The 16,467-nt window shown below is 48.0% G+C and overlaps 1 protein-coding gene across 3 annotated transcripts in view; it reads right to left on the bottom strand.

Moving 5' to 3' along the window:
• The window catches only part of Tbc1d22a (TBC1 domain family member 22A), a 333,288-nt gene that overhangs the window by 41,906 nt on the left and 274,915 nt on the right, over window positions 1-16,467 (bottom strand). For 2 of the 3 annotated variants that reach the window (XM_027396204.2, XM_027396205.2), the window contains one exon: window positions 7,265-8,934. The exons of the other annotated variant lie outside the window; for it this stretch is intronic. In XM_027396204.2, coding sequence (XP_027252005.1) covers window positions 8,806-8,934 — 129 coding nt within the window. In that variant the 3' untranslated portion in view covers window positions 7,265-8,805. Of the gene's footprint in view, window positions 1-7,264; window positions 8,935-16,467 lie in introns of those variants that run through there. 3 annotated transcript variants of the gene reach the window in all.

The following is a 16,467-nucleotide window of genomic DNA, read 5'->3' as shown; positions in this document are numbered from 1 at the left end:
CTACAGGATACAGCATGTCTTTAAGATTTTTGTAGAGTTGATCCATATTTTGATTTTACAGTTGTCAATGCTGAGAACACCACTTCACACAAATACATAGTACAAAATGGCAGGCGTATGTTTAGGGCCATTTCAGAAATTGTTGGAAATTCTGTCTTAATTCCAAGCCAAAATTCATTTAATGATTTTCTTTTTAATGACTCTAGTCAACAACTGAAGCAGCAGTTCTAAAGATTCAGATGCAATACAATCCACAGCTGTAAGCATTCTGACACGCTCTGAGGAGTGGCAGTAGGACAGTCTCTGTTCTCTTGAATTGAACCCTGGTTTGTCTGTCAGTGCAGAAAGCTTGGTATGTGCAGTAAGAACCCTGCACTTCACAGTGTGCATTAGTCTGGACTCTGAGCCCAGCCAGTGTTAGAGGGCTCTGAGTGGCCGGTGAGTGTGCACAGTGTAAGGGGCTTGTGCTGGGCGGTCAGAACTGAGGCTGCAGGGAGGCCAAAAGATGCAAATGGGCCAATGCTGCAGAAACCCCCAGGTTCATTATGCATTTGACTTTTCATTCACTTGTGGTTGTTGCAATTCAGAAATTTCTACCATCATCCCTTTTTCAAACCCCACATTGTGTTGAGTGTCCTCATAAGGGGGTGTGAGCCACAGTGGGGCTCTCACAGTCACTTGGACATACCTTTGCTTTCTCCAGCTAATCAATTAGAGTTCTTAGAGCAATTCAGGGATTGTAACAAAATTCTGCAAAAGCACAGCATTCCCAACCCTCTTCCCCACGCCCCACAGGGCTTCCCTGTATCAATGTCCCATACGGTGGCAAGGTTGACTCAGTAGAGCAATGTAGACCAACACAGTTCTACTACTCAAAGTCCATCCTGTACCTGGGGCTCACTCTTGGTGGCTTTGGAAAAAATGTATGACATCCCCTCCATTACAGGTGCAGCATGGTCTCCCTGCTCATCCCTCTACTCTGACCTCTGACCACCAGTGATTTTCTAGGTATCCAAAGTTTGGCCCTTTCCAAACATGGCTTTGTTCAGTGTGCATGAGTTCTCCCTGCATGTCCTTGTGATTTCTAAGCTCACTTCCCACAATCCCTAAAGACAATGCCACTGTAGGGATGTACCGTACTGGCAAGGTCACTTATTTAAAAACATCTTGGTGCCTTGACCTTTGTCAGATACAAATAACCAGCCACCTTTTGGTTTGGCTTGACCATTAAGTTCCCAAGTCAATTGATCACTCTCGGAGCACATTGTGGAGTCCTATGTGCTAAGACTGTGTTCCGTTTGAGAGACACCACCAAACTACGGCTAATGTGACTGTGTCACATGGTCTTCCTGCCTGTGGTGAATGAGCAAGCCACAGGCACCACAACCTCACCAGATCTGTGTGCCAGTGATCTATACTTTGACCCTTTTAACAGATATAGGGACAGCTCACTGTTTAACGTCACTGTTCTCTAATGACATATGGGAGTGGGGGGAGGGGAGCAGGAGGTGGAAGAGGGGTCAGATGAGGATGAAGGTGGAGGTGGGATGGGGAGGGAAGCTGGAGTCAGGTGGAAATGAGGGTGGGTGATGGTTAGGTGGGTGTGGAAGTAGGGATGGGGTGGCCATTTTTGGGTTATAGATAGAGATGAGGGTGGATGGGAGTAGGATAGGATGAGAGTAGAGTTGGGGTACAGGTGGGACCAGGATGTGTGATTCACTACCTTAGGCATACAACAGCAAGGGCTGAAGAACCCCACTGCTAAAGCCCTGTGGAAGAGTACTAGAAATCCACAAAGTTCCTCACAGCCACACGGGCAATGTAAAGGGAATAGGAAGCCACTTTTTTTTTTTATATATATAACAAGGGAGTAAATGGATTATGTTAATCCACGCAACTGGTTATAGGCAGCCATTAAAGTCAGGTTTTAGAGAATTTTAATGATTGAGGGTGGCGCCTCTAGCATCAACACATCCAGATGTCACAAGAGGTCTCTGTCTGAGCTGCAGAAGGAAGGACAAAGAGGTGGCCAGAGGTACATTAAGTCATGAATAGGCAAGGTGGCCGCACAGCAGCCAGCCTAACCACCCATCATCTCCAGGGAAAGTAGGGAGTGCGAGCCCCACCCTTTGATGTGTGGGAAGGTAATTTGTCAGTACCTATTACTGTGACAGATAGCCACCATCTGGTCCTGCAATCCCACTTCTCAATGAATGAATGCTCAGCCCAATAGTGGGCGCTGGCCCTCCAGGAGATACACACAGATGTTGTGAGCAGCACCGTTTATAACAGCTCCAACTAGAACATCCCAGATGCCACTAGAGTGATGGAGCAACTGTGCTCTCTTCACACTGTGTCAAGCCATCCAGCAATGGGAAAGCATGGGTGATGATCCCACAAGCCGCCAAAGAAACTGGTCATATGAGTATACACTGAGGGCCAGTGGGATGGCTCAGAGGATACAGGAGCCTGCAGCCAAGCCTGCTGACCTAAGTACCATCCCTGGGACTCACATAATGGGAGGGGACAACTCCTGCAAGTTGTCTTTTGACTTCTAGAGGGGCATTTGTAAACACACACCCCAACACCTGAATAAATTGTTTTTTAAAAGTGACTATTGTACCCTCCATGTATACAGTGAAGGTACTGGCACTGAAATTTGAATGGCAGTTAGGATGTGCTATTTATGCTTGTAAGGAGGGACCCTTCAGGGCTGGACCTGCTCTGTGTGTCCACTTCAGCTGTGGTCCCTTGCTGCATACTTGGTGACAATCTGCTGGGTGCTACAGTCAGGTCACACCCTCTTCAGCTGTGACAAACTTGACAGTGTTGAAGCAAAGACCAAGCTGTATTTTAGCAGAGCTCCATGAAGAATAGAGACTAAGAGTGCCTTAGTTTTCTACTACTGTGTAACAAATGAGTCCAACTGAAGCCCAAGGTCAGGAGGCAGCTACCAATGGACACAGATTTCCCAGGTCAGGCATAGGGGAGGGGGTCCTGATTGATGTGTCCAGACATCTCAGGTCAGAAGCCAGGCACTGATGGACATAAACATCTCAGCATGGATTTCCCCTCACTTCCTAAATCATTAGTGACGTGAACACATTATAGGCACCCACGCTGCCTTTCTTCCTGAAGGCCAATGGTCTGTGCTCTGCTTACTTTAACTGATTGCCAATAACTGTGCGTACTAAGGAATTCAGGGCAGTTAAAGAGTCCAGGAAGGTAAAGGAACCTGACAACCTCAGTTCTATCCCTGAGCCCTACGTGGTAGAAGACAACTGACTCCTGTAAGTTGTTCTCTCATCTCTACTTTCCATGGCATGTGTGCACAGTAATTAAGAAAATTAAAAAAAAAATGTTCTAAGAAATTTCAGTGTCCCCTCAGTTGAGAACATGCTTGCCCAGCTTGGCTATTGCCTTCATTTCTTGAGCATTTCAAGTTCAGGCAGGCCCTGCAGCCTAGGTGTTCCCCCTCCTGTTCTGGTCTGTCTTCACACTGGTTTTCCCATTGGCATGGGGTTCGACTCTCTGTCACCCTGACTATAAAAACAGCCATCGACTCTTTAATCGGGGCACTTGGAAAGTCTGTAATTTTCATGGATCAACCCTTTCACTGAGAGTTCATTTGAGCACTCACCTTTTTCTTCAAAGAATAACCTGCCATGGAGGCACAGCTTCACTTCTCAGTTTTTGTTCTGTTTGACCAGGCAGTGTGTTATATCTGCCAGTGTTATTGTTGGTTGTGAACCTGACTACATCTAGTATTAACTGAAACCCAAGCAGTTGGTACACTTGTGGGGGATTTTTCTTAATTAAATCATTTGAAGTGGGAAGACCCACCTTTAATTCAAATCTTTTGAGGTAGGAAGATCTACCCTAAATCTGGACCACACCTTCTCCTGAGAGCCTATATAAAGGACACAGAAGAAGGAAGATTTCTCACTTTGCCTGCTTGCCCTAGCACTCGCTGAAAAGTCCATTCCTTCACTGGCATTTGAGTCTACTTCTTTGGGATTCCTTACACACTGAGGACCAGCTGAGACATCCAGTCTTGTGGACTAAACAACTCCTGGATTCTTGGAAATTTTGTTGGTAGACAGCCATTGTTGGACTAGTTGAACCATACCCTGTAAGCCACTGTAATAAATATATATACAAACACATATATTCATATTCATTTGAGCAGTTCTGTTCCTCTAGAGAACACTGACTTATATATATGCTGTATTCAGACCTGTGTCTTTGCAGTATAGTTGGCATCAGACAGTATGATGCCTCCAGCTTTGCTTTCAGCTCATTCAACAGGCTGAGTTTTACATTCCAAATGAATTTTAGGTATGTTTTCTTTCTTTGGGCCGTGAGGTTGGGAATGTGGCAGAGATTTTACTGCACAGTCAGTAAATGAAGATGTTAACAGTCTTGGCCTCTTCATCTTCAGTCCATGGACACAAGGCATCTTTTGGTGCAACCATGCCTTCGTCAATTTCTTTCATCGATGCTTTAATCTTTAGGATACAGACTTCTTAACTTCTTGGTTAAATTTATTACTATTTATGCTGTATTTTACGTTATTGTAAACATTGTAAATGGGACAGTTCTCTTGATTTCTTCCTCAGAGTTTGCTCTTCTCACACAGATGTGCTGCGGATTCGTTTACCAGTTCCACTTTCTCTCTTCTGGTAGAATCTGTTATGCCAACAGCAAATGGGGATGGGTGGGTTTCTTCTTTCTCTCTTTTATTCTCTTCTGCATCACTTTGTCCAGGAAGGCCGGGTGCTTCCAGTGTTGTACTGAGTACTTCCAGTGCTATGCTGAGTAAAAACGGTGAGAACAGATAGCCTTCCTTGTCTCATTCCAGGCCTTAAAAGAATGGGCTTCGGCTTTCTACTGTGGAATAAAGTGTTGGGTATGACCTTCTGCTCTAGGGCCTTCCCTATTCAGGGGTCTATTCCTTTATACTACACATAATTCGGTGTAGTAAGTATTTTTTTGTCAGTTGCCAGCTTGCAAACAATGACATGGGAGACTTTAGCTTAGGCTTGTCCCATTCTAGCTTTTATAACTCAAATTAACCTCTTTCTATTCATCTATGTTCTGCCACATGGCTTGGTTACTTCCATCTGCACCATATATCCAACTTGTTCTACGTCTCGCTGACATTTCCTGCACACCTAGATTCAAATCCTATGAATTCCTCTTTCTGCCCAGCAGTGTTGCTTAACCTCTCCTGCCTAGCTAATGACCATTCAACTTTTTATTAAACCAATCAGAAGATGCATTAGGCAGACACACATCTTTACAGTGTAAACAAATATTCCACAACAATTCCTCTATAGCCAGTTTAGTAACTGTTTTGTTATTTCAGGACAGGGTTTCTCTGTGGGGCCCTGGCTATCCTGGAACTTGCTCTGCTAGTCTCCAACTCAGAGATCCACCTGCCTCTGCCTCCTAAATTCTGGGATTAAAGACGTGTACCATCATGCCCATATTGAATAATTTTTTTAATTATGAAAGAATATTGAATTTTGTCAACTGTTCTTCCTGTATGTAAGACATGATTTTCATGGCTTTTTTATTCTGTTAATCTGCTATACCACAATTAGCAGTATGCTTAAATTGAACCATCTTTGCATGCAGGAAACAGATCCTACTCAACTCTCATGGACTGTATTTCCATGTATCATGAATTCAGCTTGTTAGGATTCTCCTGAGGGCCTTTGTTCTTTTTGCCTTTTATTCAAGGACCTTGGCCTGCAATTTAATTGTCTTATGATGTCCTTGTCTGGTTTTTGTACCAAGGAGACTGAATGCTGGCCTTGTAAATATAGTTTGGAAATATTCCCTCCTCTTTGGGTTTTTGAAGGAATGTGAGGAAGACAAGTGTTGACTCTTGAAATACTCAGTAGAATTCAGCAGTAAAACCATCTGGTGCCACACTTTTCTTTGATGGGAGACATTAATCAGTTTCAACCTGTCAATGAAATGGACTCAAAGACTTATTCATCTGTGTGCCTCTGAAGTTATCCCCTGCTAAGAATCTCCCATGCCAGGGGCTGCTGAGTAGGTCTGGAAGGCCTCCAAGTTATGTGGGGCAGACCTGTGTGGCCTGGTCCTCATGAGCTGAGTGCCACACTGGAGGAAAGCATGGCTGGGGTGAGAGATGAGTGGGTCAGTGCAGAGAGGGAATGGTAGGGACGTTCAGGAAGGGTCTGCATTCAGGCATTCTGTCTCCGCAGACACCCCTGGATAGGGTAAACAGACTCCTGGGGTTGCCCGGAGCTGCTGGCCCAGGGCAACACATACCTAAAGGCTACCTGGGTGTACTTGATACAGGACCTATCTCCATGATTCCATGTAAGATTTGCATGAGTGTTTCCATATGACCAAGCCATCCCAGGACAACCCCACCCCCAACACAGCTCTCCTTGCCAGAGATCTGACTGCCCCAGGGGGTCACTTCAAGCATTCAACAGCAGAGCTCAGTAGACAGGGTCTTTTCTGTGGATTGGATGTTCCTCGGTACCACTCAGGGTGGGGACTTATCTAGGAACCCTGGGACTCAGGTACCAGTTACAGGCAGGGAAGACCTCAGGTAGGGACAAAGCATCATTCATGGTAGCAAATGACAGTATTGCAGCTGTTTGATCAGAGTCTGGAGTCTTACACCTAGCTGAAGGTAGTCTTACACTGGGACTGAAGGTAGAGTGATACGCCTTGAGTTCCCAGGAGTATGGAAGAGGGGCCCAGATTCCATGGCCGACTCAGTGCAGGCTTTTTACAATGGAAACTTGGAGAGTTGTCTCTTGTCTTGAGCCTGACTGGGGTCTGTGCTGGACCCTGACACCTATTCTGCTGGCTCCTGGGTACTGGGAGTGCCAAGACCTGGCTTCAGAGGATCAGGGACAGATCTGTATCCCACCCCAACCCTAGGCAAGTGGCTTTCCCATGCCACCTGGACAAGTACTCCTCCCTCTTCTGAGGAAGTACATCATGTCAGCAAGGCCACAGTACTGCTGTGATCAAGGCAGGGCCTAGAGCACAGGCTCAGAGTTGGGGCCTGGGCCTTGAAGAGTGAGTCAAGATTACAGGGCCAACAAAGGTGGCTCAGAGGGTAAAGCAGCTTGCCAGCAAGCCTGAGTTTGATCCCTGAGACCCACATGATAGAAGAAGAGGACAGACTGCAGCAAGCTGCTCTCTGACCTCCACACCTAGGCCATGGCACAGGCACACTAGCTTCCCAAATAAATGGAACAATAATATGTAAAGACCTCGGGCCATATGAAGCATCTTTATTTCGTGTTTCTAACACATCACATTCAAAGCACACATCCTGCCTGGCTCAGCTCATGGGCTTAAACGCAGGACTGTGGCCAGCGTCCCTTACACCCAGTCAAGCATTTGAACACATGAAAATACATTCAGGGCTTAAGTTAACCTCATGGGTCCTTGTCATCTCATAAAAAAACCCACCATGGGGCAGATCTATATGGCCCTACCCTTTTGTCTGAGGGGTGATCTCCACCATGGAAGGGTCAGGAAGGATAGTGCTTCACCACAAAGCCGCAGAGGCACCTTTCCTCATAACTGCGTGCCCCTTACCCAGGACAGGCACTAGTTTGAGGAAGCATGTCCCTCTGCTGGTCCAGGACATAGACTGCCTGCACAACACTTTGCTGCTGTCATGCCCTATCTGACCCAGGATGATCTGAATAGAAGCAGACACACATCTTCCTTGTGTCCCCTACAGTCTCTGGACAGTGTCCTAGTGCCTGGGCAGTGGTGTGCTGCTCCTGAAGGAGGGACAGGTCAGAGAGTGGGCAACAGTGGGTAACTGAGGGAAGAAGCCTGCTCTAGGAGTCTGAAGCTCTTGCCCTACAGGTGGCCTGGTGATCTTTGGGGACCCCACATCACAGAGGCCAGGATGCTTGGGGCATTCCTGGGAGCACATGTGGGAAGACAGTCTGAGGGCCCTGGAGCAGCCAGGACAACAGCTCAAAACTGGTGGATCTGGAAAGGGCAGTAGGGTATGAAGGGACCCCAGTCCAGCAGCTCCTGGTTATTCCTATCCAGGTGATGGTGGGAAGAGCATCCCTGTACAGGCTGGGAATGCAGAACCATTTATTTCTGCCCTGCTGTGGCCAAGTGTGGGCCTGTGAGACAGTCTCTCGGGCCTTGACTGACAGTAACTCCTGCCTCCTTTGGGGTTCTTGGACCACCTCCCCACAAGGACAGGTAGTGGGGTAATTAAAGACAGAAAGTAAGGTGACTGTGAGAGGTCTCAGCTTGCCCTGGCATCTTCTTGTTCCACAGCCTTCCAGGATCAAACTCCTGGTCCAGTCCTGTCTAAACTAAGTCTAAACATGGCAACCGCTGGAGGCTTTGTGTGCTTAGCCCCAGTGGTGCTCAGCATTTTGTCTGAACTTCATTCTTTCACTTGACAGAATAGATTTGTGCATTTCAGAGCAGGCCTGAGATGGCTGCCCACCTCTGCCTGGCACCCATACAGCAGGCCTCTCTGAGGGAAACTTCCTCTGGGCTGGGGGCCTAAAGGTAGGCATTTGGCAAGGAAGGGCCAGGGTGAGGGACACTCCTGGCCACACTGAGCTTCTGAAGCTAGGATTCTCTCCCGGGCTCTCTTTGGTATCTCGTCAAACTGAGGCTGACTATCCTGCCAGTTCTGGACCATGCTGGGGTCCATTCTGCTAGGCCACACCAGGAAAGAACCAATCCAGAGGCCAGCATCTGTCCAGACAGGGAAGGGATGCTACCCCCAGGGTGAGGCCACTGCCATGGGCCCCAGGTTCACTTCTTGTAGTGATTGGGGGCATCTGCGAAGGCAAACTTGAGGCGATAGGCCTCGGCCAGCAGCAGGCTGACGTCCTGGTCATTCCAGCGGGCAGTAGGCAGGTTCTGGAGGAAGAGCAGCAACTCCTGGAGGAGAGACAGATAGTTAGGGAGGGTCCAGGGCTGCAGGCCAGGTCTCAGCAGCAGGCATCCAGAAGTCAGTCAGTAGCAAGAGGGAAGCATGGCACAGTGCCCTCAGCTGTTGTCCTTTCTACTCACTCATCCTATGACCCCACCCAACCAGACTCTGGCCTCTATAGTCTTATCTATCACCCAGCTCAGCAACTGAGAGCCACACAGTGGAACTTCACAGCACTGCAGTTGTGACCCCTTCTCTAAACCCTTTAATACTCCAGGGACACAGCATCAGTGGTCCCCATAGCCAGGAAGGCTTCATGGGTCAGGCTGCAGGAGAATTCTGAGAGCCCAAAGCTTCTCTGAGACCAGAGAATGACGCACCACCTCTCTCTACACTTCCTTGTGTGTGACGTGACCAACTCAGGTCTCAGCAATATTTTTATACCATAGGGCAGAGCCAGCACAGAGGCCCTATAACAGAGCCACTTGTTCCCACTCCTGTTCTTCCCCAAGATCAAAGGTAACAAGTATTGACATTGGGGGCTAGACAACAAGACACCTAAATGGGAACAATCATTTATGTCACCCTAGAAGCCCAGGGACCCCCCTCCCTTATAAACACAACAGCATGACTGGCCTGCCAGTCATTGGGATGACATGTGGACTTCAGGGGCATGTCCAGTAAGTACCAGGCAGGCATATCATGAACACACTAGACACACACTGTACACAGTAGACACACACATTGGACACACACTGCGCACAGTGGGGACACATTGAAAACAGGCTGAGTACACATGGGATGGTTGCTGCCACTTTCACTCAGTTCTACTGGCATCAGTGATGAAAAGCTCCACTTTGGGATTTCCATGCTGCAGCTCCTCTGCTCATCCAGCACCCCAGGTCTGCACTGGGCTATGTTTTAGGGTAGAGATATAAGGGCACCCCCACAGGCCACAAGCTTGGGATGTCTGAGAGCTAAGAACTTGGAACCAGGACACACATGCTGAGACAGTGAGTTACCAACAACAGCTGAGGCCAGTGACAGGAGGGAAAAAACACAGGTTTTGGGGGCATCATGTTAAGATGCAGGTAATCCCACCGCCCCCCCCCCACACACACCATGGCATCAACAGCCTGGCTTCTGATGTTAGATGATGGCTCACAGACAAAGTCTCTGGGGACTTCATCAAGGATAGGGTGGGTCTTGGGAGAGAGACTGCAATACCAGGAGGAATTAAGCAGACCTGGGTCTTAGAGGTCTGTATGGTTATAACAGCTTCCCAGAGAAGGGTCTCCAAAGATGAATGGTTATGAGCTAAGCCTGCTCCAAGGAGCAGCATACTCCTTTCCAAAGGTTCTGCAGACACCAGCTCTACAGGACTTGGGCTCTGGAGCGATGCCACCCCAGCTCTAGATAGCTGACAAGAGACTGAGAGCAGTTAGCTTCAAAAGGCCCAGTCCAGCATGGCCTGGTTTCCAGTCTATGACAGCTGCTGGATTCTGGCCCACCAAGCTTCCAGAACCCTACTTGGATGGCAGGGAGGGGCCGAAGCTGTCCATTAATGTGGACTAGGACAGCTCTGTCAGTATGGATAGAACCAGGAAAGGACACAGTGGTGCTCAGGACAGTAGGTCAGGTTTGGGGCTGGCTAATCAGAACAGACTTCCCTCGTCATCCCCATCCCAGTCAGGAGTGAACCTCCAGCAGTCCCAGGGGTGCACATCCCAGTCACAAGAGCCATGTGTCAGGACACTCTTTAATCGCCGTTTACTGTTGCTCCACCACCCCTACTTCCTTTGCATTTTGGATACTTTCTGTGGGCCTTTAAATTGAATTCATGGAGCAGGTCTCCCTGGCAGCATGTCCTCGGGGACACATCAACATCAATCTACTGTCTTCTACCATTAGATGCAACTTACACGGATGCCAATCCAATTCTGAGCAGGTCATAAATAAATACCTTTGGTTTTATTTTTAATCCACTTCGCTTCATATTATCATGACCTCGCTACTTGCAAGGTGAGAAGCAATACCCTCCCATTACGGTAACTTACCGACTCCACTACACACTCAATTTCAGAATCTAATTTAGTCCCCCAGGTTCACTGGATGGAGGGAGAATGGAAAGGCCTGGCTCTTCACGGCCTGCAATGCTAAAGAAGGAAAAATCTATCTGGGTGACCTTTAAGGCAGGCAAAGAACACAGACAAACAGGCCTTAAATACAGATTTCTTTTTTTAAAAGGCTTGTCTTCCTGTTGCAGCAGCGGCGGCATCTCCTATCTGGGAAACACGGTGCATTTATTAGAGGCTGTTGTCCATCACCAACATAGTACAGGAAGCAAGCAGTAACTCACAAAGCCATCGCTGGCATTCTACAGAGGCAGTGGCTGGAAGTGGACAAGTCTGCATTGGTGACAGGGTATATCCTTCCACAGAGGCCATGTTAGAGCTCTGCAGGTGGCACTTGACCCTTCTGTCTTAACCCCAGAAAAAAAAACAGTGCTAGGACCACATTGGTGGCTGTGTGAATAAAGGGAGATTTCTCTTCTGCCACTGCCACTGAAGCAACTCAAGGACACTGCCACTTTTGAGAGTGCAGTGGGGTGTCACACACCTGTCTTTCTCGGCTAGCCTTGTCTTTCAATTAGCAAAGAAGGGATCCTGTGGGGTCAGTGAGAATCAAAAGTGACAGAACCCACTACCTGTCTGTGTGTCAGTGCTTCTCAGCCCCTGAGCACATGTTGAGGGCTGTGGTCACATGACGAATTCTAGATGCATGTCAATGCTGATGACACAACCCAGGTAGACATCCCAGATGAATGGGCTTAGAGTCCCTGCAGTGGCCTTGACCAAGGGGATGACTGGGCCACATCCTGGACACTGTGGCCCTCTCACAGGACAATGTAGATCCAGACAGTTTCTGTTCTACCTGGCAGCCTAGTCAGGGTGTACCCTGACAGCAGGGCGAACAGTGCTTCCCCTCAGGCACAGATGCTTTGGAAGATGGTAGATTAAGCCCCACAAGCTGGGCTGCTTCAGTCTGCCTGTATGTATTGCTAAAGGGTACCCTCTCTGACAGTCTCACTGCCATGTCTGGCCCCTGGAGAGGCTCCAAGAGATGAGGCTCTAAATGTTAAGGAGAGAAGCTGTGGTTCTGTCTTCTCCTGGACAAAGAGTTTACCTATCCAGATAGTCAGTGCTCCATAGTGTCATAAGCACAGGGGAATCACTCTTACACACAGGTCCTTCCACAAAGGACAACATAGTGCCCTGCTTACATTCTTGGTCCCTCTTAGATCCACTCCTGGGGCTCTGAGGGCTGAGGATCAGGGGGAAGAGCAATGAAGGATCCTGGGGTCAGATGCCAATGGACTTTCATTCAAGCTCTGGCTCTGACCACACCAACCTCCACAATCAATTTCCTCATAGAGAATTCTCACATAGAGATCTGCCTTCTCTGCAACAATAGAATCTCCATGTGTCCTTTGGTCCCTCAAACTTGGTGCATGGCCCTTTGGTGGTCACTGAGTGCAGGGATCAGACAGTGTAGGGAGTCAATGCTTACAAGCGCTGAGCAACCAGGGCCAAATTCCACTCCTGCCTTTGTAACCCGGTACAAATCTTGTAACTCTTTTGTCTCTGTTTCTCATCTGTAAAATGGAGACAGTGCTGGGACTTGCCCTGTTGGTTGCCAACTGTGTGCACAGTGTCCCAGAATGCTTGGAGTAAAAGGTTCAATGGCAGCAGCAGGTTGATAATGTAATTGTCACTAGGGAGGTGAACAGCACCCCAGAGACAGCCAGAGCTGTACAGCAAAACCAGCCTTAAAAGACGGAACCTGCTGCTGAGTAAGTTCTCTGTCTATGGGAGAGGATGAATCAGTCAGCAGACAGGGTGTGTGTGTGTGTGTGTGTGTGTGTGTGTGTGTGTGTGTGTGTGTGTGCTCGCGTGCATACTCGCGCACACGTGCACAAGAGGGCAGATAAATGGGTGGGTAGACAGACAGACAGACAGACAGACAGACAGACAGACAGACAGCAGTATGTGCAGACCCATGTGGAGACCAGAAGATTATCTTGGGTATTGCTCCCAGGAACTGGCCACCTCAGTGAGACCTAGAGCTCACCCTAGGATTAGGGTAGGCTGACCAACCCTCAAGCCCTAGGATGTGCCTGTGTCTGCCTTCCCAGTACAGGGATTACAAGCATATACTGCTGTACCTAATGGGTGTGGAAGGTCGAACTTGGGTCCTCGCCAGCACTTTATCAGCTAAGTCATCTCCCTAACTGGTACACAGGTTTTAAAAAAAAGCAATCAAGACATGTCTGGCAGGATGTTCAAAGATGGAGGATAGCAGCACCTTGCTTTCCTGCTGGGGTACTGGATGCAGCAGGGATAAGGCAGGTTCTGTGGGAAGGAACTGCCATAAAGGACTTCGACCCTGCTGTGGGTAGGACTCCACAACCCCAGGGAGCAACTGAGCCTGCACACCTGCCAGTGCCAGCACTCCTAAGAGATGGCTACCCTGCATATCTGCACCACACCTGATGCTCCTGAGGTCATGGAGAGACAGAAGGTGGTGTCCTTCAACCTCGTTAAACCTGCACTTTGAATTCCAACCCAGGTACAAAAACGAACTGTATTTAATTAAAAACGTTTCCAAAGGGCTGACTGGGGTTTGAACTGCTGAGTAAATAAAACAAAGCTTTCCCACTTCCACCCCTGCCTGTGTCCTGGGGAAACCCCAGCAGACTTTCAAGGCAGGTGCACTCAGATCACACAATGGCAGTGCTCTGTAAAGCCTTCTTGTACAAGGCCTACCTTGGCCTGGTGGCAATTCATATGACTTCCACATGGGTGATATACCTGAGCTGGCTGAAGAGGGCCACTGCCTGGCAGCACTAGGGGCATGGATACGAAGCTCCAAGACACAAGGTTTCTTATATAAAAGGTAAAACGTGCCTAACCCTGAAAGGTACCATCAATGTGGCCCTGCCTTGCACCTGGCAGAAATGTGATGGTGACAGCTGTCAGCACATGCCCGGGACACACTGGACCCTAGTCAGGGTGCATCAGGACAGACTGGGGAGGGAAACAGAGGATAGAGAATATGCAGGGTAGATCTAGCCTCTGCTTCCAGGTGTGGTCACATGCAGAAGGCCAAGGGATGAACCAGCAAACAGGCAGGGTTAGGATGTAGGGCCTCCACACTGCACCTTCCAGATAGATGCTCCCAACATGAGGGCTGGACAGAAAGGAACAAACCCAGAACCTCCACAGACACAAAGACTCCATAAGGGATAAGTGCTGGAACAACTGGTCAGAACTATGTGGCCAGCCATACTGACCAGAGTAGCTAGCTGCCAGTGTCAATGATGAGCCAGGTGCTATGTGAACTCCTGGGCACAGCCTGGCCTCATTTCTCTGGGACACTACTCTGTCTATGGGTAGGGAGTGTGCTGTGAGTATGTCTGCATGTTACCTGTGTGGCCACATGGGCTCACAGACATGTTTGAGTGACTGGGATCTGATGTGATTGGTGGAGACAGGAAATCAGGTGGGCTCTTTTTTTAAACACCTGTCTGCACTTCTCAACCTTTTCAAAATCACACACATTAGCAAATGCTAAATGGAAGGTCTAGCTTGAGTCAAGGGGTGGCCTGACTGCTAGAGTGGAATATGTCTGGTCCACACTGGACCCTTCTTTGGGTCTTTTGACAGTTTCCCTGCATGGCTACAGAGGCTCTCTATTTATAGGGACATAGAGAAAGCCTGGGTGGTGTGGGACATCACACTGTCCTCCATTAAACAGGGTGAGAGGGATAAATCATTCATTCACTGGAATTCCCCAGGTACACAGAGGGTTGTACTACCCGTGGGCCAGCCCTGCAGTGACAGATAGTAGAAATGAGTAGAGATCATGGTTAGCAGAAGCCAATGAGTACAACAGAGCAGTGTGCCTATCTGGCTTCTATGGTCCATGGCACATTTGAAATGGGGTGACTTGCTGATATGTAACCTATATACATTTTGGATGGTAGGTACAAATAAAAGAAGGCAAAGATTTTCTTCAATAATTCTATATGGAGTGCAGGTTTAAATGATAGTATTTAGGCTTTGCTGAACTAAATAAAGGGTTTTGTTAAACTTCATGACATTAAATTTTTTAGTTAGCATATAAAATGGGTTTCATTACATTTCCATACATACAGATTACTGCACCCTACTCTTATTCTCCTCCACTGTTCTCACAATCTCTTCTCTTGACTCTTCTCTAATCCCCTTCCTTCTCCTGGTTACCCTACTTCTGCTTTCACATCATACACAGATGGTTAGACCCGGTGTCTGCACAGAGGGAAACCTTGTATTAGTTAGGGTTTTCTAGAGGAACAGGTGTGTGTGTGTGTGTGTGTGTGTGTGTGTGTGTGTGTGTGTGTGTGTGTCCCTTCCCTATATAATATATTCTCATATCTCTCTCTCTCTCTCTCTCTCTCTCTCTCTCTCTCTCTCTCTCTCTCTCTCTCTCTCTCTCTCTCTGGGCTATATAATGCCAGTGAAGGAATAGACTTGCTAGCAAGAACAAGCAAGCAGAGAGCAAGCTTCCTTCTTCCGTGTCTTTTATATAGGCTGCCAGCAGAAGGTGTGGCCCCAATTAAAGATGGATCTTCCCACCTCTCAAGACCTGGATTAAAATTGTATCTTCTCACCTCAAAAGACCCAGATTAAAAGTGGCTCTTCCTATTTCAGATGATTTAATTAAGGGAAACAAAGTCACAGGTATATCCAGCTGCTTGGGTTTAATTCCAAGTGTAGTCAAGTTGACAGCCAAGAATAGCCATCACACACCTTTTCTTGTCTGTCCTTTCCTTTACAGTTCTTAAGTAGTACCAGGCATGTTAGTTTGTAGTTCTATCACTTGAAGGCTGAGGTGGAAGAAATCCAATTTCAAGGCTAGCCTGAACCATATAGAGAACCCCAATCTTGGAAAATGAATGAATCTAAGTGGCTCTGTCCAGAGTCCCACTGCCTCCTGGCACTCCTGAGGTCCTGTGTGTACAAAGACCATGGGGCATGGAGGCCAAGCTCATCAGAAGTTCCTGCACTGCATAGAACACACAGGTCTGTTTAAAGCTACTCAAGCCTGAGGTTTACAAATTGCCAACATGCAAAGATGAATAAATTAATCAGGACAGGGCTAAAAGGGCCTGCTTGTCTCTTCTTGTTGCTTTCTTCCCTGAGAAAGATGAAGGAAGAGCCTCTACCCTGACACACGATGGGGGCAGTGGGGTTAATTGGTTTAACCCATCTTCCATCCTGCTCAGCTTAGCTCTGTGCCTTGGCCAGAAACCTGGAGGGCTGGAGGTGCTACAAGGAGCCTACCTGTCCTCTGCTTAGAAAGAAGGGTAGGTGACACCTGGGCCACTGTTGGGGACATCCAGACAGAGCACAGGATCTCCTGGGAGATGGATTCTTGACTCCTTTCTCCCAGCTTGTCAATCTTTTAAGATAGGAAACTGAGGCATGGAGGGGCTGGAA

Source organism: Cricetulus griseus, chromosome 2 (genome assembly GCF_003668045.3).
Source record: "Cricetulus griseus strain 17A/GY chromosome 2, alternate assembly CriGri-PICRH-1.0, whole genome shotgun sequence".
NCBI classification, from domain to species: domain Eukaryota; kingdom Metazoa; phylum Chordata; class Mammalia; order Rodentia; family Cricetidae; genus Cricetulus; species Cricetulus griseus.
This window is presented reverse-complemented; position numbering and strand designations above follow the sequence as displayed.